General features: G+C 45.2%; 1 protein-coding gene across 1 annotated transcript in view; it reads right to left on the bottom strand.

Moving 5' to 3' along the window:
• The window catches only part of Adam12 (ADAM metallopeptidase domain 12), a 312,140-nt gene that overhangs the window by 104,920 nt on the left and 182,454 nt on the right, over window positions 1–24,766 (bottom strand). The window contains exon 4 of the mRNA XM_057779001.1: window positions 15,390–15,468. Within this exon, the coding sequence (XP_057634984.1) occupies window positions 15,390–15,468 (79 nt within the window). The remainder of the gene's footprint in view (window positions 1–15,389; window positions 15,469–24,766) is intronic.

Here is a 24,766-nt window from a genome sequence, read left to right as displayed (position 1 = left end):
GTTGGATCCCGCCCACCCTGGGAAAGCCCTGATGCCCACGGTTGTACAAAACGCAGCAGCAGAACAGATTACGTTGACATCCTTGATTTACCCTCATGTAAATTGTCTCTGGTAATGAGATGAGGGAGTGGATGGGATGCTTAAGCACACTGTGATAATGCAATAGAACCAGGCCTGGATCAACGGCTTAGGAAAACAGCCGAGCAGATGGGGGCTACTAAGGAATGAAAGATGAGAATTCCCAGAATCGCCCACATTCAGCTCGGCAGGAAGGTCACTGAGGGAGGTCTTAGAAGAAAAAAAGAAATCCTTATAGGATAACTCTAACATTCCCCAAAGCAACCACAGCTCAGATGCCTCCTGGGAAGACAGAGCTCTGTCCGGATTCAAGGTAGTTACGCTGTTGAAAAAAAGGCTGGGTCACAGCTCCAATTAAGCAGCTGATTGGCAAAGAATGGCTGCTCACAAGCCACAGTCCTCACCCAGGCATTCACAATGCCAGCAGCATGCTGACTCTTTGCAGGAAAGGGACCTTTTAAGTGACAGTCAGGTCTCAGTCGGCCTCCACCATACCCACGTCAGCTCTTGGTGGTGACAAGCCATTCACAACACTATCTCTATTTGGCTGAGAGAAAGGACCGGGGTTGGAAAAATGGCTCAGCGGCTGAACACATTTGCCGTTCTTGACGAGGACTCAGATTTGGTTCCCAGCACTTGGTGCCTCACAACTATCTGCAGTTCAGTTCTAGGGGAGCTAATCTGATGCCCTGTTCCAGCCTCCAAGAGCTCCTGAACGCACGTGGTGCACATAATCTCATGTGTGCATGAAAACACACATACACACAATCAAAAAATAGTTAAAAATAGACAAATGAGAAAGACCAGGTGAGGTTGAGTGGCAAAGGGAAAGCCATGACATCATGAGAAATTGGCTAAGGTCATGTCAACCACATAAGAGGATAGAATACTTGGGTGATCTGAAAGGCAAAGAATGGAGATGAGAAGGCTGCAGGGAGACAGGTTTGAATCTTTCTTACTGATTTTAGAGCCATATATATATTTTTTTTCAGGATATTAATATTTTAACCTCATACTTGTGTAAGAAAAGTCTTTTAACCTGAACATTATTGTCCAGAGTTCCTGGCTTTATAAATTCAAGTCTCTTCCATGTACCCCACCCCCATGGTTTTCTGTATTACTAAAGGCAGCTTTCTTTGAGGTCATGGGTACACGCCTTTTATTTTCTTCTGTTTACATAGTCTCAAGACTGGCTCTTTACTCTACCCAGGATTTATTTCCATCCTGGAAGTACAGGGCGTATACGACTTCCCCTCCACCAAAGGCAGGCATTATCCACCACAGCTCATCAGTTTTCTCCCCGACGTTCTGCCATGTGCTATGTCTGTGACTTTTCTTGTTTCTGTGACCTGACAGAAACAACTTCCAAGGAACAAGGACTTCTTTTGGTTCACAGTCCATCACGACAAAGGCGGCACAGTGGAGTTCTTAGTAGTGCGAGGCTGCTTGCTCACGTAGGACAGCAAGGAAGCAGAGTGTGGCCCAAGTCCAGTGACCTCCAGCAAGGAGTCATGTCTAAAGGTACTACAAGCCCCCCAGACAAGTGCCATCAGGTGGGGACTGAGTGCGCAAGCACGTGAGACATCCAAACCAGAGCATATGGGAATACTCAGGGTATGTCCGTGGCTCTTCTCTGTTTTATAGTCCACCAAGGAATGCTCAACTGTCCACTCCTAAGCCAATACCACTCTTTTAATTACAACTGTTTTACATGACAATTGGATACCCCACAGAGCTGACTCTCTTTTCAAATCAAGACTTCACTCCCATACCACACATCTCGCTGTTTTAAAGCACATCATGTCAGCATCTCACGGTATTCTGTTTCAAGTACAGGGAGTACCTGAAGTCCGCTGCCACTGAAATCCATAAGGATGCACGATGACCACCACGATCTCATTCCAGAGCATTTTAATGACCGTTCAGAGACACCTGGAGCCCCGCAGTCCCTCCCTCACCATCCCTGGCAACCACTAGCCTCCTCTCCGTCTCTATGGATTTGCTCGCTCTGTTCCTCTCATGCAAAGAGAAGCCTGCAGTACATGGCCTTGTGCCTGGCTTCTTTCATCCAGCATAATGTTTTCCAGGTTCCATCATGAACTCTGCGTTTTCTTGCCGAAGAGTATTTCGGTGCACACATTGCAGCGTGGACAGCTGGAGTCCAGAGGCCAGGACTGGAGAAGGAATTACCCGCAGATGGGAAACGGCAAAGGCAGTGGGTAATGAAGGGAGCACGCAGTTCAAGGGAGCGGGGGGGGGGGGGGGATGCGACACAGGCTTGTGGAGTGCCTGGTGATCTGTCTTCTAGGAGGCTGTCCTCATCAACAAGCAGTGGCTTAGTCCAAGACACTTGGGGGGACTGAAAGGGATGGGGGCTGCCCAGGCGGCCACATCAGAATATCAAGGAGGGAGGACACATGGCTGCGAGTGTGCCTCTCTGCCATCTGGGTAGATTTTAAATGGCGCTGTGTGTGTGTGTAACTTTCAGGGGGGTCATGTAAAGCTGGCTCATCATGGAGAATGCTTGTAACTGGACTGAAATATCTCAGGGCATCAAGGGATCATGGTCCCCTTCTCAGGCTGTGGTATACAGGGTGGGGTGTGGGATTTTAGCACAGCACACCTGTAAGCATGTCAAAGCTGAAGGTGACTCTCAATTGGAAAGGACAATAGCTGCTGTTAGAGTCTAGGATGCCTGGTGATCGCTGACCTTCGAGATCCGTCTTAGAGTCCCGTTTATGGGGGGAGAAGGGAGGGAAAGCCAAGTGGTGACAATAATTACCGACTTCTGAAATTTGAAACCCATTTGTTCCCAGGCTCTGTTGTTAATGGGTTATTTATCAAGTGTACTTTCTAATTAAATATACAGGAATACACGCTCATTAAAGCATGAGCTGAGAACAAATGAGTATCAAATTAATTTCCAGTTCAATAACTTGAAATATTGCCTTAAGGAAGCAGGGGAAGCAGGGTTTAGTGTTCATAAACCATTGCTTGAAGTCAACAACCCTACTCATCTTAGTTGTCACCAGAGTTCACAACTTATTTCTCAATTTACGTGAGTTAGACAGCTCCCAAGCCCCTTGCTCACTCCTGACAGGGATTAATCTCTTCGACTGCAAACCACAGTTCCCAGATTCTCCCAGACAATTCCAATTTCCTGAAATTTAGTTTTTTTCAACATGACTCACCACATGTAAATGAACATGATTTCATTTTGATGATGCTATGAGTCACTGTCTGGATAATTCCATGACTCAAAAACATAGTTGGCCCCTCACGTATCATATTATTGGTTGGGAAACTGGATTACAGAAGTGGCAGAGATTATATTCTGACCATTGGTAAATTGACTTCTAAGGCAGGGTCAGACGTAAAGGGATCTTTACAGTAGTACCATGATCAGAGACCCACTCATGTCTACAGGCCAGTGTGTGACTCTGTCTGAGCTCAGGTAGTCCTTATGTAACGATGCTCATATGCAGGAACCAATCAGATCTTTGGGGATCATGAACATTGGTCCCTATGTAACGATGCTCACATGCAAGAACCAATCAGATCTTTGGGGATAATGAACACTGGTCCCTATGTAACGATGCTCACATGCAGGAACTAATCAGATCTTTGGGGATCATGAACACTGGTCCCTATGTAATGATGTTCACATACATGCAGGAACCAATCAGATCTTCCGGTCTCATAAACACTTGGCCCAGAGATTCTGATGTGCCACACAGCAGGGAACATGACAAGCAGCCAGTGTTCAGAGAAGATCTGTGTCCAACCCAGGGAACCCTGGATCTGTTACCACAGTGGTTCTTGCTGGGTATCTGTGGCTCCTGGCCTCTGTACAGTCTTTCTCAGACCTCAACCCTTTCTTCTCTTTGATTGCCTTCAAAGCATCAAACCGTACAACCTCCCGAACCTAAAGATGTTTCTGAATGAGACCATGCCCTCCCAGGACCATGTCTTTGATTCCTTCTGCTGACCCAATGCATTCTATTTCTCCCAACAAAACCTCATGTGGAAGAGAGTCCTGGACATGCACAACCACAAAATTACATCTCTCTCTTCACAAAAGCTCTAACTGTGCATTTTATATACTTATTATTTAACTGAATGTCTTTCTCCACTCCAGTAAAATACCGTTTTCCTTCTGTTTAATACTATCAATCAAACCTAATGGTGGGTAACAGGAAACTGGAGTAACAACTCTTGAACCTGAAAATTGGTAGCCCTCAACTCCGTGCCCTGCGGGAAGTCAAATCAAACTTCCCTGCTACCCCTCCATCCATGGACTAGAAAGACAGGGGTTTTATATGCTGAAGTGGTAACGAAAGTGGCCCGACCTTGAAATTTAAAGGGGTTTCTAGCAGACAGAGTCTGGGAGGGCATGCTGAGGGGATGGTATTTTCAATGTGCTCCCAAAGGCCTGGGCCACCCCTGCCACAGGCAACATGGTGACCCCCTCTGATTCAAATGCTCGAAGGCAGGATGGTGTTGGGCTGGAAGGAGGCTTGGGGCCATCTAAGGCCAGCCTTACTTTTCTAGCTAATTTTTTGCCCAAAGGATGTGGAAACTGAGGTCATGATGGTTAAGCTGCCATTACTGGTCACAGAGGTGGCTGATGGCAGGGCAGGAACTCAAACCCACGCCTCTCCATTCCAGGTAGGCTTCCCACTACGCCTCACTGCTGGACATATGCCCTGCCCCCTCACGGGCCTCTGCTTTTGAGAAGAAAGCTTCCCCCTACAATGGAAAGGTGCACTCCACACTTCGCTGCAGGGCCTCACCATGACAATGACATCACTCATGGGATCATAGGATAAAAGGGTCATTTCCAAAGGTAGAGAAAAATCTGCAGATGAGAGAGGGGGCGGGCAGTCTACACTTCATCAGGTCAGGCTTTTATTCTCTCGTACAGAATATCAAGCTCCAACAAGAGCACACGCTTCAAGCAAAGGGAATGGTGGCTTTGCAGCCTGCGTGTTGGCAATGCTGTCTGCCCCGTGCTTAGCCCCTGAGTGTGTGTACACAGGATGGGATTGTTGAGAAGACAGTGGGTACACCCATCCTCCCAGGGCTATCTCTGCTCCCTAGCTCTAAGGAAAACCATGTCTGGTGACTGACTGCACAGGCTGAACCCCAGGGGCTACTGCAGTTACTTGGCCATGCTGAATTCTACACAAGAAGTTGAGGGAATCACACTCATGTTCTTCGCGACCTCCTGACAAGTCAAGCCCAGAAACCATGTGTCTCTACTCGTGATGCCTTGGAGATCAGCCATGGTTGTGAGTTTTGGGTTGAGACTCAGTGGTTTAATCTGTAAAATGGGATGGCTCTTAATTGCTCAGGGTTTTAGAGATCCAAGAAATATAGCAAGGGAAAGTATTCCATAAGATGTAAGTCATCTTCGTGAGTACCAAAATAAACATGCGCTTAAGTCAAGTACACTGTATCTTCTTTCTCACCAATGGTTTCCCCATGCTCAGCATGTTTTTAGGGGATAAATGAATAGAGGAGGGTGAGAGAAAGTGACCTGCTAGAGAAAAGGGACCCAGGGCACAGCTTGGCAAAGGACTGTTGTGACTGTCACCATGGTGGCTGGCTGACTTTCCCAAAGACCTGACTATGTGTAGGCTTGATGTCTGCTGCTTCACCTCCACACATGTCTGGTGGAGCACTCCAGCCTAGCTGGGATTTAAACCCAGTCACAGGGACAGATGTGATGGCTGCTTTCCTAAGGTCTACAGCTATTGTGTCTGAAGGCCCATCTCCAAGACTTCCCATGAATGGGGATATCTTCAGAGGAGGAAGGCCACCACAGCTTGTGCATGGCCTTGGCAACTCCATTGCTCACAATGGCCTTGTCCTAGGCATATTTCGTCACTTGTGGCCAGCCTGCATGTGTCCTTAGGACAGGGTTGTGTCCTCTTCCATCCTGCAGCATCACCAGGATGCTGAGACCTCACTGAGTCAGGCTAGGATGGACCCCACAGTCACACACTCGGGACCCTCTAGAGATGCTTCTGCTTTCTCACGCAGTACTCTTCACGTCTGGGTTTGCACTTTGTTGACAAGACTGGGGGGGGGTGGGTTAGTGCTAAAGACTTTCACTGGGGAGAGAACAGAACAGCTACCAGAGATAAGGGCAACCAGAATTGTTGATAGCCATGCATGGATTGCAGAGTGTGGAAGATGATGTCCACCCAACTGTCTCTAGAACGTGATGATGTGTTTGCTCACCTGGTATATGTATGGCCTGTGAACTCTCTCTGACGTTCCTCTCTCTGGCAGTATCATCCTTTTTTTCTCAGATGCCCTCGAGTTACAATGGATAGTAGATGATGCCCTATGTCCCATGGGCCCAACAGACTAATCCAAACCAAATGTTGAGACTCCATTTCTATTTCGCAGGAAATAGTTGCCATGGAAATGGATAGGATGCCTCCCAAACACTGTTTTTCATCAAGATACTGCATTCCATCACTTTTTTGATGGTCCAGCCTAAGCTAACATTGGCTGGTCCTACCTGACGCTTCTCAGCAAAGACTTCTATAGCTTTTCCCCCTACTGAGAACATATTTGACACAGGGCATCTTTTAGAGCAGACCTCCTATGAATGTCCAGACTTCCTGCCATCTCTTCATCTCTATATACCTGGCCTTTACAGCAGAACTATTTACCTGACTTTCGGCTTATCCAGGAGAACCGCTTGCTTTGCCCAGCCCTAGCCTCTTTCACGCCCTCAGAGCCCCCAACATACCCATGACACACCTTAAAGGGACATTTCAATGACTTCCAACATTCTTTTATCATAGCTTTGGTCTCCAAGTCACTCTGACTTTTGTCACCTTTTGCATATGTCCCATCCCTGAGAAAACTCTGTGGCAGTACCCTGGAACGGTCTCCTTCTCCTGACCCTGAGTGTACGTGCCTCCTCCAGCTTCAAACTGTGGTCCACATGATCTTTCCTCCAGGCAGCCTTCCTTGACCCTTCAGACAGATTAGGTCCTCTTGGCCTTTCCTTCAGTACACTCAGCACAGATACAGTTTTTGGACTCACGCCAATCTCTCCCTTCCTTTCCAGGGGTCTCCTCACCTGTATTTCATCCCTGCTGTATGCTCCGCGGTGGGCATAGTGTTTGGCTCTAGTAGTTGTCCAGTCAACATGTGTGCAACAGACAGACGCTTTTCTACAAATGCTGCAGGCACTGGGAGCGCTGGCTGGCTACTCCAATCTCCCCAGGGCTTCCGAGGGAATGCGAACAGCCCACATGGCATGCCTATGGTCACCCACAGGCCTTATTAGAAGTGACAGTATAAAAGATAATTCTTCCTTAGATGTAGCCAGCAAAGAACAAAGTCAAATACTTCATCTTGGAGAGGAGACATAGGAGATTGATTCCAGAGTTAAACTCAGCCACCGCTCCGAGTCAAGCAGCTTACCCTAATTGTTGTTATATTAAAAACAACAAAAGCACCCCAGCCAAGTGGTTCTCACTCCACATGGAAGCTTCAATTCAGGCTGACCCATTGAGGGCTGATTATAAGGGGCAAGGAGACGAGTCAGCAAATTTCCCTTTGTTTTCTTGTCTGAGTCAACAAGAATCAAACTTCCAAGGCTGCATCTGAGTCCTCACCGATAACCATATAAGGCCCAGCTGCCAGGCTGGGGCTCTATACAGGGAAGCAGCTCTCTTTGACTTCATATCTCTGCCATAGCATGGCCAGTGCCTTGACTGGTACGATCTGAGGTCTAGCATTTGAATGAAAACCTTCCCACACATGTTTGAACACTTGTGCTGCCCCAGCTGGTAATGTTTTTTCCAGAAGGCTGTGGAACCTTTAGGAGGCAGTGAGCCATGAGAGGGTGGGGCTTAGAGGCGATGGCTGGCCTCTCTTGTGCAGGAACTCTCCCTCTGCCTCTGGTTCTGCAAAGCTATAGAGAGGTGAGGGGTTTAGTCGCATGCCCCCATCACGTTCCTGGTGCTGCTGTCTTTGGGCCATGGTGGACTGTATCTGCAAACCATGAGTCAAACAAATCCATCCTTCCTTGTTTTTTGTTCATGGTATTGAGAAATGTAAAACGAATACATCAAGAAACCGGGGAAGATGAAGACTGATGGGTGAAATGGGAGATATTCTTTTCTTTTTCAAGACAGGGTTTCTCTGTAGCTTTGGAGCCTATCTTGGAACTAGTTCTTGTAGACCAGGCTGACCGCGAACTCACAGAGATCCGCCTGCCTCTGCCTCCCGAGTGCTGGGGTTAAAGACGTGCACCGCCACCAGGTGAGATATTCTTTTCTAATTAGGAAAATCAATGTGTTGTTGTTCCTGGGGTCCCGAGAGAGGTGGGTAACCCATTTTAGGTGTTTCACCTACTAAAGATAGATTTATTCAGTCAGCTGAAGACTAATCTGCAGCATCAGCTTTTGAAAAAGGCCTCTGGTCTATTATAGAAGGACACTGGTCTGGGCAGAAGTGAGGCATCTAGTGATTTCTACATCCTCATCCCTTTCCAGCCTTTGGACTCATCCTGGGAAAGGACCTTTCCACCCCATTGCCTCCTGGGAAAGTGAGAAGGAATGGAACAAACACACCAATAAAAATGCAGAGAAACACAGAGCCCCAATGGAGGTGATGACTACTAAAGTTCTGGAACCTTCCATCCCAGATATTTTCTAGGAGGTCTGGATTTGAAGCCTTTAGCTTTGTGATCAAAGTCCATATTGGAACTGGCAGCTGTTGAACCCGCTAGTACAAGATCCCAAATTTGTACATTTTTTTCCCTGTTACCTATTCTTCCTTCCTAGTAGGCATGTCTGTGTGTGGGATTAGTACAGGATATGGAAAACAGAACATAGAGCCACACCTGGACATGCACCCTACATACTCCAGATCAATACATATTGGAAGAGCATCCTTCATCATTGTGAAATTGGAGGAGCAGCCTTTCTAGGCTCTTCCTTTGCTGTTTCTCTTTGGGGATAACCGTTTATCGTGTGGAAATAGCTCAGGGGGTATTTTTGAAACATATTTTAAATAAGATAGACAGATGGACGGATATGTAGATGGTAGACTTAGACAGCTCACTGCAACTCAAGCACCATGCTTCTATATGAGGCTAACCCTCAGGTCCTGCCTCTGATCTTTTTCCTGTTGTATACACCTCTGTCCAACTGTCTACTGACTGCTTTGCCTCCTGCCCCACTTAGATCCAATTCAAACAAACTTAGGGCTTGTTGTTCTCTCTGCCTCTTCCTTCTAACTAGTAAATGCTCCTAATGGTGGCAGGGAGGACCCCATTGTCCTTCTGTGAACATGTGGGAAAAAAAAAACTCCATTGACTAAAATGTTCTTCACCAAATAGCCTTTGGCTCCTCCGTTATCTGTCCCTTTTGTCATTATATGCCAGTTTCTACCAGGAAAACCTCCATCAACAACAACCCCTACCCCTAGCAGGTCTTGTTGTCCATCTACCGCTATTTCTCATTTCATCTCCAAATCCCTTTGGAAGGCACAGTCCTGGACCATGTAAGCATCTTCTGTGACTCCCAAATTCTCAATGTCCAAATGAGTCCACAACTCTTTATTATTAAAAAGGACTCAGACATCCCTGCTGATCTTTAGCCATTTGTGAAAAACATATCAAATATCCCTCCCTTACTAAGAACCAGCCTTCAAAAGTTAACGCTAAATAGTAATTTGTATTTTATTGTAATAAATGTCTTCAAAGTCTCATTTGTTCGTGTTTTTAAATGCCCAGACTTTAAGTCTAATTTGTAGAAGTAAAGCTGGCAATTGCTAACGTGCTTTAGTCTAATTCTGCTGGTTAGACGAACATAGTAACTGGTAGGGTTTATGTGCTGATGATCATATTTTATTCAACAGTGTTCAACCCCAAACCAATGAATGAGAGGATTTGTGGATGGAGACACTGTATTGATCAGCTGAGTCATTTCTTGAAAACTGCTATACATAAGAGGCCACATAAGGTTCTATGAAAGCAGAGAGGACTATCAGAAACATTCGTACTCATTAAGCTGAGACAGAAATTTAATGGAGTAGAGACTACAAGAGCAGAGAAATACAGTACTCGTAACCTGAAGCTACTAATGTAATCAACTACACTGTTAGAATTATAAATGTTGAGCTACCCTTGCATCCCTCAAAAGGAGGCTGAAAACTGTGTGCTAGGTAGGATTGAGAGATGACTTAATCAGGATATTTACAGTGGTGTTCCTAGTCAACACCAGCCTATGAGACCCATTTCACAAATGCCTTTTATATATTTTGGTAACATGTCTTCTTGTCCAAATTGTCTAATATTCTCAGGACCATTTATCCCTTATAGGTAATGGCAAACTCACTTGTCAAAATCATTTGAGCCCGATGCCACTTTTGTCGGTAGACGTTAAAAAGCACTATAATTTTGGTTTGGTTGTTTTGAGACAGGGTCTCACGTACTCCAGGCTGGATTCTATGTGGCCTAGGCTGGCCTAGAAATCTTACTCCCGGCTACCACCTCCTAAATGCTGAGATTACTGACATATGCCACTATGGCCAGCTAAAAAAAAAAAAACAAACCCATTCTTTATTTGATATATAAATATAATCTGCATATATTTTAATTTTTCTTTAACCTTAACTAATGCTAATAATTTTTATTTTTCATTCTTTTAATGTTTTTATGTGAGTTGGTGTTTTGTGTGTGTGTGTGTGTGTGTGTGTGTGTGTGTACACCAGGCATGCAATGCATGCAGAAGCCAGAAGGGGGCACCAGAGCCTCCTGGAAGTGGAGTTACAGATGGTTGTTAGCCATGTATGGGTAATGGGAATAAAACCTGGTTCCTCTGCAAGCACAACAACCACTCTTAGCCACTAAGCTCCCAAGAGTTTGCATTTTTAAGATAATAGGCAGTATTGTTCATATCTTTACTGTGATTGAAAAATTCTCTGTGTAAAAGTGTATCTTCAAAGTTTTCTCTCATTTTGTTAATGTTACTTTATTTTTTTTTTCAAATGGACAGATTTTGGGTAAACTGATCCCTTTTCTCATTTTTTTTGTGTCCCTTTCCATAAGTTTCTGCTCATTTTTCAAATCCTCATTTCTAGCAAACACATATCCCCTCCCGTGGGCTGTGGCTGATCTAGGAGATTTTCAGTGTCTTGCTTGATGGATTAAGTTGTGTCAACTTCATTTCTGGAGAATTTCCTCTTGGGGAGAAATTGTGAAGTTTAGAGTTATGTTGGCTTGCAGAAGGCTTGTTTATAAATGATCAAACTGAGATCTAAAAGGAAGCATTAGACCTCTCAGCCGTGATTGTGGATGGATACTTTTAGATTTGTAAGAAACCCTGCGACTAGGAGTTGGGCTAGAGCATTAAATGTAGGTAAATCCTTAGATGGAAAAGTCACAGTCTTTTTCAAAAAATTTTAAATATATGTTGAGAATTCTCTGATAATATAGCATATATATATTAAATATATGTTGAGAATGCTCTGATAGTATAGCATATATATAAAATATATGTTGAGAATGCTCTGATAGTATAGCATATATATATATTTAAAATATATGTTGAGAATGCTCTGATAGTATAGCATATATATTAAATATATGTTGAGAATGCTCTGATAGTATAGCATATATATATTTTTTAAATATATGTTGAGAATTCTCTGATAGATTAGCATAAATATGTATGTTTTTAATATATGTTGAGAATGCTCTGATAGTATAGCATATATATGTTTTTAATATATGTTGAGAATGCTCTGGTAGTACAGCATTTGTACAGCATTTTCAGTAGCCTTTTGCTTTTTAATTGTGTTGTTGTTTGTGCATGTGTGTACACATGTGTGTGTCGCGTGTGTATGTGGTATGTATAGTGTGTGTATGTGGTATGTACGGTGTGTATATGTGGTATGTGTGGGGTGTGTGGTGTATGTCTATGCATGTGTGTATTGTATGTGATGTGTGTATGGTGTGTATGTGTGGTGTGTGTGTGTGCACACTACATGTATGCAGAGACCAGAGGAGAGCCCAAGGGAAGCAGTTCTCTCCTCCTACCATGTGACTTCTATGGAGCAAAGTGAAGTCATTAATCTTGGCTACAGAACCCTTCACTTAACTGAGCTATCCCACAGGGTCTCACAACCCGTTTGATGTGTTCCTTTTATCATTATATAATGACCGCTTGGTCGCTAATGCCTCTCTCTCTCTCTCTCTCTCTCTCTCTCTCTCTCTCTCTCTCTCTCTCCTTCCTCCCTCCCTCACTTTCTACTTCAGTAGCTTGTCTGATGTCAGCACAACAACACTGGCTTTAATTATTGGTATTGATTGAGCTTTATTTATTTATACATAGGGGTCTGGGCCTTGACAAGTTTATTCAATCTATTTTCATACAGTGAGATTCATGTGTTATCTTATTTTGATCTTTTGTTCCTTTCTGTTTTATATTTACCTCTTTCTTTTTCAATCCTTTCTCTTTATCCTGCCCTGAACTGGGTTGAAACAAGATTTCCACGCATAGCCTGTTATTTGGAAGGATGTGCTCTATTTCTCTGTTCTTTAAAGGTGCCTCATACTTTATGTATCAAAGTTAATCAGCATGCCTATTATTTTTAGTGCAAGACAAATCTTAAACTGTTTCAAGTCTTCCTCTGTCTTGTTTGAGAGCACCCAAACACAGTCACTCCTGTGAAAACTGTTATTTTAAGTAGATTTACTTGGTGCAATTGTTTTGCTTGTTATTGCCTCTGACATCTTACTCTTGTGTTCAATTTCCTTCTTGCCGAGCTCTTCTGTGCAGGTCGCTCTTGCCTGGGAAGCCTTTGGTATGCTGTGGGAATAGTAAGTTCCCGCATCGTTGGCTGTTGCCTTCTTGGTTCTGTAAAGTCATTGCAGCACGGACTGAGGGTGGCAGCTACTGCCCCAGTCCCTGCAGTTTTAACTCCATTGTTGCTGATGAGAAATCTATTGTTGGTTCAGTTGTCTTCATTTGCTACAGACAAATTCCTTTGTCTCAGGGGGCTTGAAGACATCCTCTTTGACCTCCTCCAGGTTCTCTGTAAGTCACCCTGGGATATTCTGTTCTTTCTCCTGGGACTGGTGGGTGTTTGTCAAGATTCGTATCTTTCTTCAGCCTGGGAGCACCTCCATTACACTCTGAGCATTGCTTCTTTCCCTACACTGGGAAATGGATTTCACTGCAATTCCTATTAGATCTATTCTGTTCTGAAATTCTTCTCTTTGGCTTTTCTTCCACCTCTGTTTTCGGAAGGGCTAATTTCTTTCTCTCCTTCTGTCCAGGGGTGCTCCTTCACAGTGCCTTTGCTCACTGTCTGACTTGTGATTTTTTTTTATTTTGCCTTGGGGAGCATCTTACTAATATTTTTTCTCCTCTTTTCACTTGCATGGTCATCGCATACATCTGGGCTGTAGAAGCTCTCCTATGGGGCATTTCAGCATGGGCTCCAGCAGACTTCCCTGACTTGGGAGTGGCTTTGAGGTCAAGGTCTTTATGGAAACTCCTGCCTTATGGTGACATTCAGAGTCTGGAGATAGGCCAATACATCTCCAACGCACATAACACATGAAAAAAGGTTGCGTGGACTCCAATATTTCTTTTCTTTCGTGCGTGTGTGTATGAAATCTTTCAATTCATGACACATGGCAGACAGTTCTTTCCTGTTTCCTTGGGGCTGGGAGAGTTCTGTTGTCTTCCACACAAGAAGCAGCTTTCTAGGGAAGCCAACTCTTGTGCAATTCTAATCACAGACTCCAGCTCTCTCTTCTCTGCCTCTAGCACCTGTCATTTACATTCATTCTCATTTATATTCATTCATCCTATCTCTCCCGCTCCACACTCTGGGTCCTGAGTAGCCTTTGGGGTCACGTGACCGAAACTCAGTAGCCAAAGCTCTAGCTATCCCCACCCCACATATCATTTTGCTATCAGAGAGTGTCTCACTATAGCCCAGGCTAGTCTGGAACTCACCACATAGCCCAGGCTGGCCTTTGACTTGCTGTCATTTTCTTGTGCCCCAAGTGCTTGGATCACAAGTGTGAGTCACTACACCCAGCTAACATCCCTTGGACTTATTTTCCTGAATAAAGCTTGAAATTTTCACAAAACCTTGGAGGTGATTAGCTTTTGTTTTGGATTTCTATGTGTCTTCTCAGGGTTTGGAGAGCTGTGGTAGAACCATGTTCCCAGATCATGAAGCATTCACTCCTAAGAACCAAGTCCCAAGGATGGTAGGGGTAGAAACGCTGGAGGTCTATTGCAGAGAATGAGGGGTTCCCAAGGAAAGAGCTACTCTACTGGCTTGCTTTAAAAAAAAGCAAACTCACACGTATACAGGTACACAGAGTCTGTCAAAGGGACACACAATGAGCTTGGGTCAAAGCTATATATAAAAGCTCAAACATCAGTCTTCTGAGATGGCTCAGTGGGTAAAGGTGCTTTCTGCCACCTTGATGACATGAGTTCACTCTCCAGGATCCAAATGATAGAATAGAACTGGTTACCACAAATTGTTTCTTGACTACTACATGTGTGCGTACATGCACGCACGCACACACACAAGGCACACAGACACATACTCTAAATATTTTAAAAGTTAAAATAGTAGAAAAGCTGACTCCCAGTGTGGTGGTTCAACAGAGGGACATGCGCTCCTTCAAGGTGGGCTCAGCACAGACACTTCTTTACATCTCTTTGTGTGGCAGCAAAGCTCAGCCTTGCAGGATGGCTTTCTAATCCACCTCCAACCCTGGCCAAGCTTTCTAATATAAAAACAACTTCACCATCCTCCTCCTCTTCAACTTCCTCTTCCCCTCTTCTTCCTCCTCCCCTTTACTCCCCCTTCTCTTTCAATTTCTCATTCAGGCAGAGACTCACTGTGTAGTTCTGGGTATGTCAACTAGGCTGGGCTTGAACTCATGGAGACCTGTGAGCATCTGCCTACCAAAGTGCTGGAATTGAAAGTCATTGCCACCACATCTGGCTAAAAATCTTTCTTAAAAAGTTGGTGGTTTTTTATTTTTATTTTTTTATTTTTGGAGGGGGAGGTCTCCTTTTGTAGTCCAGGCTGTCCTGGAATTCACTCTATAGCCTATACTAGACTTTAACCTCAGTGGTCCTCCTGCCTCAGCAAACTGGAATTTGAGATGTAAGCCTGGCTTCTCCAGGGATACTTGGGGCCTAAATTAAGAACCTAGGGATGTGATTAGCTCAGCTACAAAGTGTCAGCACAGATTCCATGTCCAGAGTTCTGCTGGTCCAAACTTTAGGACTTACCGTGTAGTTTCGAGTGGAGGAGACATCAGTGCCATCTTGCAGATAATGGGTCTCCATGAAGCCCTTGGCAATGAGTCCCCTGTGGAAACAGAAAGGACACGGAAAGATGAGTGTGGTACTGCTTGAGCTACTCCACTATGAGCATCTCAGGGCTGGATACCAATGGGCTCCACCTATTCAGGTTTCCAGGGAGACGCTGGAGGGGATCCAAGTAGGGGACAGTTTGCAACACATGTTTGAAGGGTTGCCCACGTGGGACCCATAGGGTCCCCTTCACACCTCTGGTCCCATTCTTCTCAGGTACACAGCTTAGCAGTCACCACGTACCTGGATGGACACGCCCCCACACACATACCATACATCACACATACCATACCTTCTCCACACCGTTACTTCCTCTCTCCACATACCACACTTTAAAACGGTTGTACAGACATATTTACAAGTTGAGAAAACCCACCCCCAGATGTCACATTGTTCCACAAACTCGAATATGTAGCAAAACCACTTCTGGGAAAACTGTTTTGGATCCATAGTTTTTCTCACAGGTGAGAGAAGCTAGCTATCAATATAGAAATGTCACAGGTGAGGTTAAAGCAATGATTAAATGTTAAAAGTGATGTAGGTGCGAACTAAACTGAAATCCTGATTTTTCAAGATAAGCTAAATTCAGGAGAGCCCCTTCCTTGTGTCCCAACTAAAACCATGACAGTCGCCAGGTCTTCACTGAGGCCAGAACACAGGCTAGGTGGCTTTAAACGATTTTGTGGCCTGAGATGGTGTGCCCTATTTCACCCTGCTCAACGCAATTCAGGAAAGGTTTTCTGTATACTGACTATGTGCTGTTTTTAGCTGCTGGGTCACAGACAGAGGTAATTCGACCAGTCTCATCTCTTGAGGATGCTTCAGCCTGGGAGGGTGACAGAGAGGACCGTCTCAGAGTAGGGGAGCTGTATCCCAGTGAACCAGTGCGCAGTAGGCAGAGCATCAAGAAGGCTCTGTGGAGGGAACTGGACACCAATGTGTCATAACAGAGAGAGAAGAAGGCCAAAGCGCATCAGAGTGGGTAGGGGCAGAGGCACTCCCAGGCTGGGACTGGCCACAAGAGGCTATCTGGAGATATGGAATGAAGAAGCCAGTTTGTACAGTGTAAGAAAGAGCCCTAAGCAGAATCTGATTTCATCTGTTGGGGCAACAGAGCCCAGAGTGACTTCAAATTCTGAGTCGCGGCAGGTGCAGGGGAGGGGATTGGTAGTCGGTGGGTGGGGACAAGAGGCGAACACGTGACCCAAGCCCAGCCAATCACAGATCTCCTTTATAGGAAGTGGGGCAGTTGAACTTCTGGAGATGAAGCTTTTCCTCACATTTTTAATACTCCTGGTGTGGCTGCAGAGTTGCCTCCAGCCTGGTGTCCTGGAGGGGACTCTGGAAGTAGACAAACCTGTCATCCTGCAGTGATGGGGGGAAGAGGGGAGATGTCCAGCTGCGTGGGTGCTGTAGCATCTCTGCTCTCCAGTAAGTCACTCTTCGGTTTGAGCCGGTTCCGGCTGAGTTTGCAGCCAGCATCCGGATAAGTACCCCGATTTAGGGAGGCGGAATGCTGGGTATGTCATAGAGGAGAGGACTTGCTTTCCAAACTCATTGTCTTAATGCTCTTCCAGCCAAGCTCAGAATGGAGAGCAATATCCCTGTTTTACATGTATTTCAACACATTCAGGAAACATGCATGCCTGTTTTAAGTCAGCTAGGCCATTGCAGTGGGTCTGAGCTGCGATGTGTTTTAGATGGGCACACCAAAATATAAGTCACAGACAGTTGACAACCACACATCGTGTTTCCTGAGCTCCAAGTTTTGTTCACCTCCAGAGTATAAAAAAACACATTTCAGAGGACTTCCCTGGTGACAGTGTGTGTGTGGGGGTCACAATTGCCCATTCCCAAAGTTCTTTTCTCTTTTCAGCTGGAAGTTTTAACTGTCTTTGAAATGTCTTTCAGGTCCGAGAGAATACAGCAACATTCACACCTGGAGCTCCAGAGAGTTCTGAAGTGCCAGTGCCTGCCTCTTCCTGTCGTGTGTCTCTAAGCAGGCCCCAGGGTGGGTGGCCTAGGCAGCTGTGGCCCCCTCCTGACTCCACCCTGCTTTCTACATGGGGTAACATCTCCTCTGGTTCACTTTTCCTCTGCCCAACACTCGTCCCTGGATGGCTCTAGAACATTCCACCAAGGGCTTTTGCATTTGCCATAGCCTGTGCCTGGAATGTCCTTTGCCTGGTTTGTCATGCGGCTGGCTTCTTTTTGCCCTTCTTAGTGTAAATGCTGCCTTCCCAGGGGCCTCTCCTCTGATGTGGGATCTGAAGCAGCCCCTTCACCATCACCCACCGCGGGAGCCCTTTGGTTTCCTGTATAGCATTTCTCTTCGGTTTATTTTATCTGTTTACACTTTGTCTTTCTTTGCTCTCAAGAATGTAAGCCATAGGGGAACGTTCATTCACCGTTGTGTTCCTGATGGTGCAGCCCGCCCACATAGCACACGGCCTTCTCCTTCCCGAGCTAGTAAAGAATTTGCCGAGTACTTCCTTTTTAAAAATATTTTGAGATTATAACTTAATTATAACATTTCTGTTTCCTTCCCCCCAACCCTCCTATATACCCGCCCCACTCCCCGTCAAATTTATGGTCTCTGTTTTTCACTAATAGCTATTGCATGCATATATATGTGTAAGTGTATGTATGTATACACATATATTCCTAAATATAACATGTTAATTCCATATAATGCTACTTGCACGTATGTCTTCAGGGATGGTTGTTTGGCCCTGGACAACCATTTGGTGCGCTCTTCCGTGGGGAGCACCACCTCTCCTGCTTCCAGCTTTCCTCAGTCACCTACAGTTCCTTGCATAGGGTTGAGGCCACATTTCTTTTTTCTCTCCTTCCTCCACTTTGGCATGTTCATTGGTGCCATCCTTATTCAGTTCATGTTGGGCAGTCATGTTGCTGCGACTTCATGGCTGTAGCATCTGACTTTACTAGGAGACACAATCTCACAGCAAACTCCCTGATCCTTTCTGGATCTTGCAGTCCTTCCACCCCCTCTCCCACAAAGTTGCCTAAGCCTTAGGTCTGGGAGTGTTTTGTAGATGTATCCACTGGACCGGACTCCACAGCTCTGCACTTTGGTTGGTTGTGGTTTTCTGTAGTGGTGTCCATCATTGAGCACTTTCTTTGAGCCAGGCATCTGCTTTGCCTGTGGCATCTCATTTAAACCTTTAGAGTAACTAGCTGGAGGCATGACTGCTATTGTTGTTGATTTCTTTGTGTTCTGTCTCCAGAGAGTGGTCCAGCCTAGCTTTGAACTCCAGATCCTGGCACAGGCTCTAAGAGAACAGACACTGTGTCACCAAACTCAGTTCTAACTCTAGACACTGTTTTTAATCTCAATTTAAAAACAAAACAAACAAACAAACAAACACAAACAACTCCAAAGCCAGAGATATAGGGGAGTTCAGGAAGTCTGTGTAAAGTCACACCCAAGCTTGTATTTTAAAAAAAGGTTATTTTTATTTTATGTGTACAAGTGCTTTTCTTGCATGTCTGTCTGTCTGTCTGTCTGTCTGTCTGTCTATCTATCTATCTATCTATCTATGATAGACTATAAGGGTAGATTATTGAATCTACTCTGAACAGAAAAAGGAGGGATATAGAAACTGGATGGCTACAAAGTCACAGGCAAGCGGCTTTTTTTGTTAATTCGTACCCCAAAAGTTGAATGCCAGATAGAACGTGAATTCTAATTGATCTTAATATTACAAACCCAGAGTCATATATAGGGGTTAAGGCTAAAGATCAGAGACACAGAGCAGTCAGTCACTACTTTTTAACTCTACAGAATCCTCAGATCGTAGGGGCAATTCTGTCCTGAGGAATCCTCAGCTCTGAGTTCCTCTCTCCGCCCAGCCAAATCTCTTACAGTCTTCACCTCCCTAGTGCTAGGACTAAAGGCATATGATCCCAAATGCTGTAATCTAAGGTATAAGCTTTGTTTCTATTTTAGACTGGTTCAATCTTGTGTAGCCCAGGGTGGCCTTGAACTCACAAGATTTGTCAGCCTCTGTCTCCTGAATGCTGGGATTAAAGTTGTGCGCTACTACTGACTGGCCTCTGTGGCTCACTAGTGTGGTTAGTTCTGCACTCTGGTCTTCATGCAAGCTTTATTTGTTGAAGCACCTACAAAACATCATGACGTGTATGCCTGTGCACCACACACATGCCTGCAGATGTCGGAGGATGCCATCAGATTCCCTGGAAGCAGAGCGCTGAATGGTTGTAAGGTAACGTGTGGGTGCTGGGAACAGAACCCTGGTCTTCTGAAGAACAACAAATGCTCTTAACTGCTGATCCCCACGGTTAGTGCTCTTGTGCCTTGTGGTGCCACCAGTCATCCTTCCAGGCAGGCCTGGTGCTATCTGCTAAGCCCATGTGACAGGCGCTACGTGAAACAGTGGAGAAATGTGTACTGAATGGAACAAGGGATGAATAAATTCAGATGCAAGAGTCAACCTGAGGACAGCACAGCAGCTCCATCCCTTCATGCCAGGAATCTCTCCCTCCCTCCTGGGTAACTCACATCCCACCTCCCTCCTCAGCACATTCGATGAAACCAAGCAGGTGCTAGATTGGCGTGTTCTAAGATGTCTATCTGCTTTAAACGTGGCCCAAAGTCAAAAGTCCCTGGAGAAAATGAAGAGGGGCAGATGGACAATGGTTGTATTAGAAATATGACAGCAATGATCTTGTACTTTTACCCTAAGAGAAAATCAAATTAGATGGCTCTCCATCAGCAAATGGGAGCAGAAGGTGGATGCATAATTTCATGAGAACATTCCTTTCCTCTGCTTATTAGATTAACTGACCTAACAAGCCATTCTCTCCCCCTCGACACCAGACAACGAAATGCATCTTAACTGTGCCAGAAGCTGACGTTGCTGGTTCCCATTTTCGTTGCTGTTATTAGTGATACCTACATAACGCTCTCATTTAGCCGCTAATTATTGTGCTGGACTCAGGAAGTAAGGCAGAGCCTGAGCTTCTCTGGGAAGAATAGATTTGGAGTGGCCACAGCTGTGTGAGACATACCTAGAGCTCTGCCTGGGGCCAGAGAACTACTTCCAAGCCTGCAGCTAGCCCCGGGAGGTGGTAGCCAGGAGGATTGGGAGAGGTGATGGGAAAGAACCAGTTCCTTTTGAATGAATGTGGAGAAAAGCAGATACTGAGGACATTCCAGATGGGCGTGGCCATATACTGAGAGGCACCATGTGCAGGGACAACAGGTTGGGCTTAGTGAATGTGGTGGAACATGCAGCTCCTACTCGGGCACACGTACGTACTTGTGCACACGTGTGTGTGCATGTGTGTGCGCGCGCATGTGTGTGTGTGAGTGTATGTGTGCACGCTGAGACAGACAGCTGGGAGTGGCTCTTACAGTCTGCTATATGTCACTGGTTTTGTTCCCTGCAACAGGAGCCATGACACACAGCAGCCTTGGGATGCTCCTCCACTCTGACAGTGATATGGAGATGATTTTGAGGGGAAGAATGGAAAGAGAAAGGCTACAGAGGAGGCCAGTGTGAGCATGCAAAGGACCAGGCTAACACTATAGTGACCAGGAGTCACACTCAGGAGGGGCCAGGACAACAGCAGGTGCTGATAATCACCTTGGCCGGGGATGTCAAGAGGACACCTGGGATGGAACAGGAGTTCATACACACTGAGTGTGGGATGCTGAGGGACCTTTTTCTTGGCTGTGTCACTTTAGTAATGGACTGCATATATGTGACTCGAGGGGTGGCTTAGCGTGGAGACATCATGCTGTGTGGTGAGAGACAAGTAGAACCCCTTCCCATCTGAACACTCTATTTTATAATTTCAAAACCTTTGGACACACGTGGCTGAAAATGATCATTTAGACTTTTCAATAAAATGTTATGATGTAAGTAAAGTTCTTATAAAATATGCATTTCTGAAAACGTTTGGATATTGAATCAAAACACAAATGACCTCCAAATGGATTTTTTTGGATCAATATTGAAATTGCACTTCCCTGCATTTACCATTATGTAATTTAGTTATATAGCTTGAGTAAGATGAATTCCATTAAAGGGACATACGCTGTGCCTACTCATTTTGGTCTCTAGGAGCCCCTCTCTTACCCCCACCCTTGAGTGAACTTTCCCTCCTATATTCTGCCAGGATTTGGCCTCGGAACTTTACCTTGTCTATGTTATTTTTTGTTTGTTTTTTTTTCTCCCTGGGACAGAGTGGAACTGACATCCCTCCTGGACAAGCCCAGTGCCTGGCACATGGTGATGATGGAAGACAGAAGACGAACATGGTTACAGAAAAACTACTTGACCCTACCTTAGACTAATAAATGGATCGGGGCTTAAATGGTTTTCAAGGATCTTAGATGGGGGCATGGCATGGTGACAGTCATATGCAGGATGTCATTGTTTTAAGAATTCTAAAAGCGTGGGGATGGAAAGATGCCCCAATAGTTAAGGGTACTGCTTCTCTTCCAGAGGACCTGAGTTCAGTTCCCTAGCACCCATGTTAGGCATTTTATAACCACGTGTAAATTCAGTCTCCAAGGGTGCCTGCACTCATGTGCATATACCTACAAACAGACTCACATGTAATCACATGTAAACAACAACAACAACATGATGCTGATGCTGGTGGTGGTGATTCACAAAGCTTGAAGGTCATTTAGATAAACTCTGACTCCTTGGCATCATTCTCAAAGCTGTATAAACGCGGGAAGCAGAGAAATGGCAGAGCGGCATCAATTACTTGGGCTACATAGATGACACGTCACCTTTCCTTTCTATTATTTCTTTGAAGAGTGTACACAGGGCTTGTGGGCTTAATTACCCTGTACGACACAGTCATAGAGAAGTGTTACAAGACGGCTCTTGCCTGCCAATTACCACCAGCAGGCACCGTGGAAGCTCTCCGCAATGGAATCATACGTGCGTAGACTTCAGTGACTTTGTCCTCCTAGAGACCCATTTCATACTCTGGGAGAGCCTCTGACCTGAACCCATTTTCTGCTGCAGATTTACTTCATGACAGATTATTATCGCTCAAATTACAAAGTCATTCATATAGAAATGCGGGTCCTGGTTTCCTCCCGCTAGAATGCGGGAATACAGCTAGGATGCCAGAAATGAGAGACGAAGAAGCACCCACAGCTTTAACAACACAGCACACAATAAAAACCATAATTAAAAACCAGGATCCTCCTGAGTAAATTGGGAGCATGGGGACTTTGGAGGAGAGTTGAAGGGGAAGGGAGAGGCAGGGAGGGGAGCAGAGAAAAATGTAGAGCTCAATAAAAATCAACAAAAAAAAAAAAAAAAGGAAAAAAAACCCCAAAACTAGGATTCATGTTTGCCTACTAGGATGGTCATCTTTTCTCTAATATTATCTAGTCCTAAGTTAGAATCAAGTAAATTTAGAGTAAATACAAAGAGGCACACCAGCACACACCCTCCTGAAACCCATGGACTGTGAAGGATGTTTTCTGATTGGTAACAAAAATCCTAGACTGTCCAGAATCACAGACTTATTAATGTGATGTTCATGGAGGGGTCAGAGTACTAGAAAAATAGTGCGTAGGGGTAACAGGGTAAGAGAGGGGCTAGGGAGATGCCTTGGTTGGTAGAGTGCCTGCCAGGCAAGCATCAGGGCCTGATCTAGGGTTCTCAGCACTCTATGGTTGTACCTATCTGTAACCCTAGCACTGGGGCTGGAGGGTAGATGGAGGTAGGCAGGTACCCCTCACCCCCAGCTCACTGGCTGTCAGTCTAGCCAATCAGTGAGCTCTAGGCTCAGTGAGAGTCCCTGTTTCTAAGGATAAGGTGAAAAGTGATAGTGAAAGACACCCACTGTCCACCCCTGGCCTTAATACAGATGTATACACGAGCGGCGGCACACCCATGTGCACAAGCATATACATACACGCTGCACATGTACAACCACATACACTACACATGCGTGCAATCATACACACATAAGCACATGTGCATGCACAAACAAACTCACATGGAGGGAGTGGGAGAGAGGAGAGGCAGGCAGACAGACAGACAGACAGACAGACACAGTTGGAAAATGAAAGCAAGGGCCCCATTCTTCCCTCAACTCAAGTTTGCTGGCATTTCTGGAACTTCCTCTTTGTAAATACTTCTGTTCCTTGTTGTCCTTGGAGGAGGTAGTGCCACCTGGTGAACAGGAGTTCTGGGTTCTTCGTTTGGGGGAGGGAAAGTAGAGCATTACCACTGTCCACTGTCATAGGTGTTGTCACTGTCCTTCTGTCTGCTGTCCCATCTGCTTTCTCAACAGAGACCCTGGGGGATAAGGACTATTTAGCCCTGCCTTGAGAAGCAGGGAACAGCCAGAAAGATTAAGTTATGTGTACAAAGTCATATAACAGAGTTTAGGGAGAGAAGACCAGACTGTTGGGTTCTGAAGACTATGCCCTCCTAACCAGTGGTCCACACAGCCGTCCTAGGAGGCAATGCTACCCCATGGTTCTGAAGGCCTGAGAAAAAGCAGCTGCCAGCCATGTCCCAGAAGTGTATCTGGTATGCTGGAGGGAACCTTTGAATAGGGAGGTTTAGGATGCCTCTCTGTGCTCAGTTTGACTTAGTCACAGAATTCAGGTTAGTTTTGGGTGTAATTTCAGCATTTTGGGGTCCTAAATATTTAGCACTGTACGTTTATAAGAACAATATGGTAATTTATTCCTTTTGTTATTCTTCATTTACTAAATGCTCAAAATGTCAAAACATGCTGTGCTTTTTTTTTCTGAACTAATAATAATAATGATTTTCCTTTGCACAGACCTTTCTTATTTAGTTTCTAGAAACTATTATAAATAAAACTGTTGATACAGCATTTTGGAAACTGTAGGCGACAATTAAGCTTTCTGCCCAATAATTTCTTAATACACTGCCTCCTCCATTTGTAAGTCACGAATGTGCAGGGCTCCAGATCAAAGAGTGGGCGTTTGTAAAGAGCTGTGATGCCACTGCTGTCTTTTGGGATGGAGCCCTTGAGTTCAGCCACTCTCATAACACTGATGTCAGTGTCACCTCAGCAGAAACCTCTTTCATGTCACAGAACTTGTTTTAGTCACCTTTCCTGCTGCTGTGATAAAATGTCCCCTCATTTCCTGGGAGAGAGGCTCTGTTGCTTGAGGCTACACATCATGGTGGGGACAGTGTGATGGAGGGGCTGGGGCAAGTTGTATCCATAGGCAGGAAGCAGAGAGAGAGAGAGAGAGAGAGAGAGAGAGAGAGAGAGAGACAGAGAGACAG

The sequence above is a fragment of the Chionomys nivalis genome, chromosome 8, assembly GCF_950005125.1.
Source record: "Chionomys nivalis chromosome 8, mChiNiv1.1, whole genome shotgun sequence".
Classification (NCBI taxonomy): Eukaryota; Metazoa; Chordata; class Mammalia; order Rodentia; family Cricetidae; genus Chionomys; species Chionomys nivalis.
This window is presented reverse-complemented; position numbering and strand designations above follow the sequence as displayed.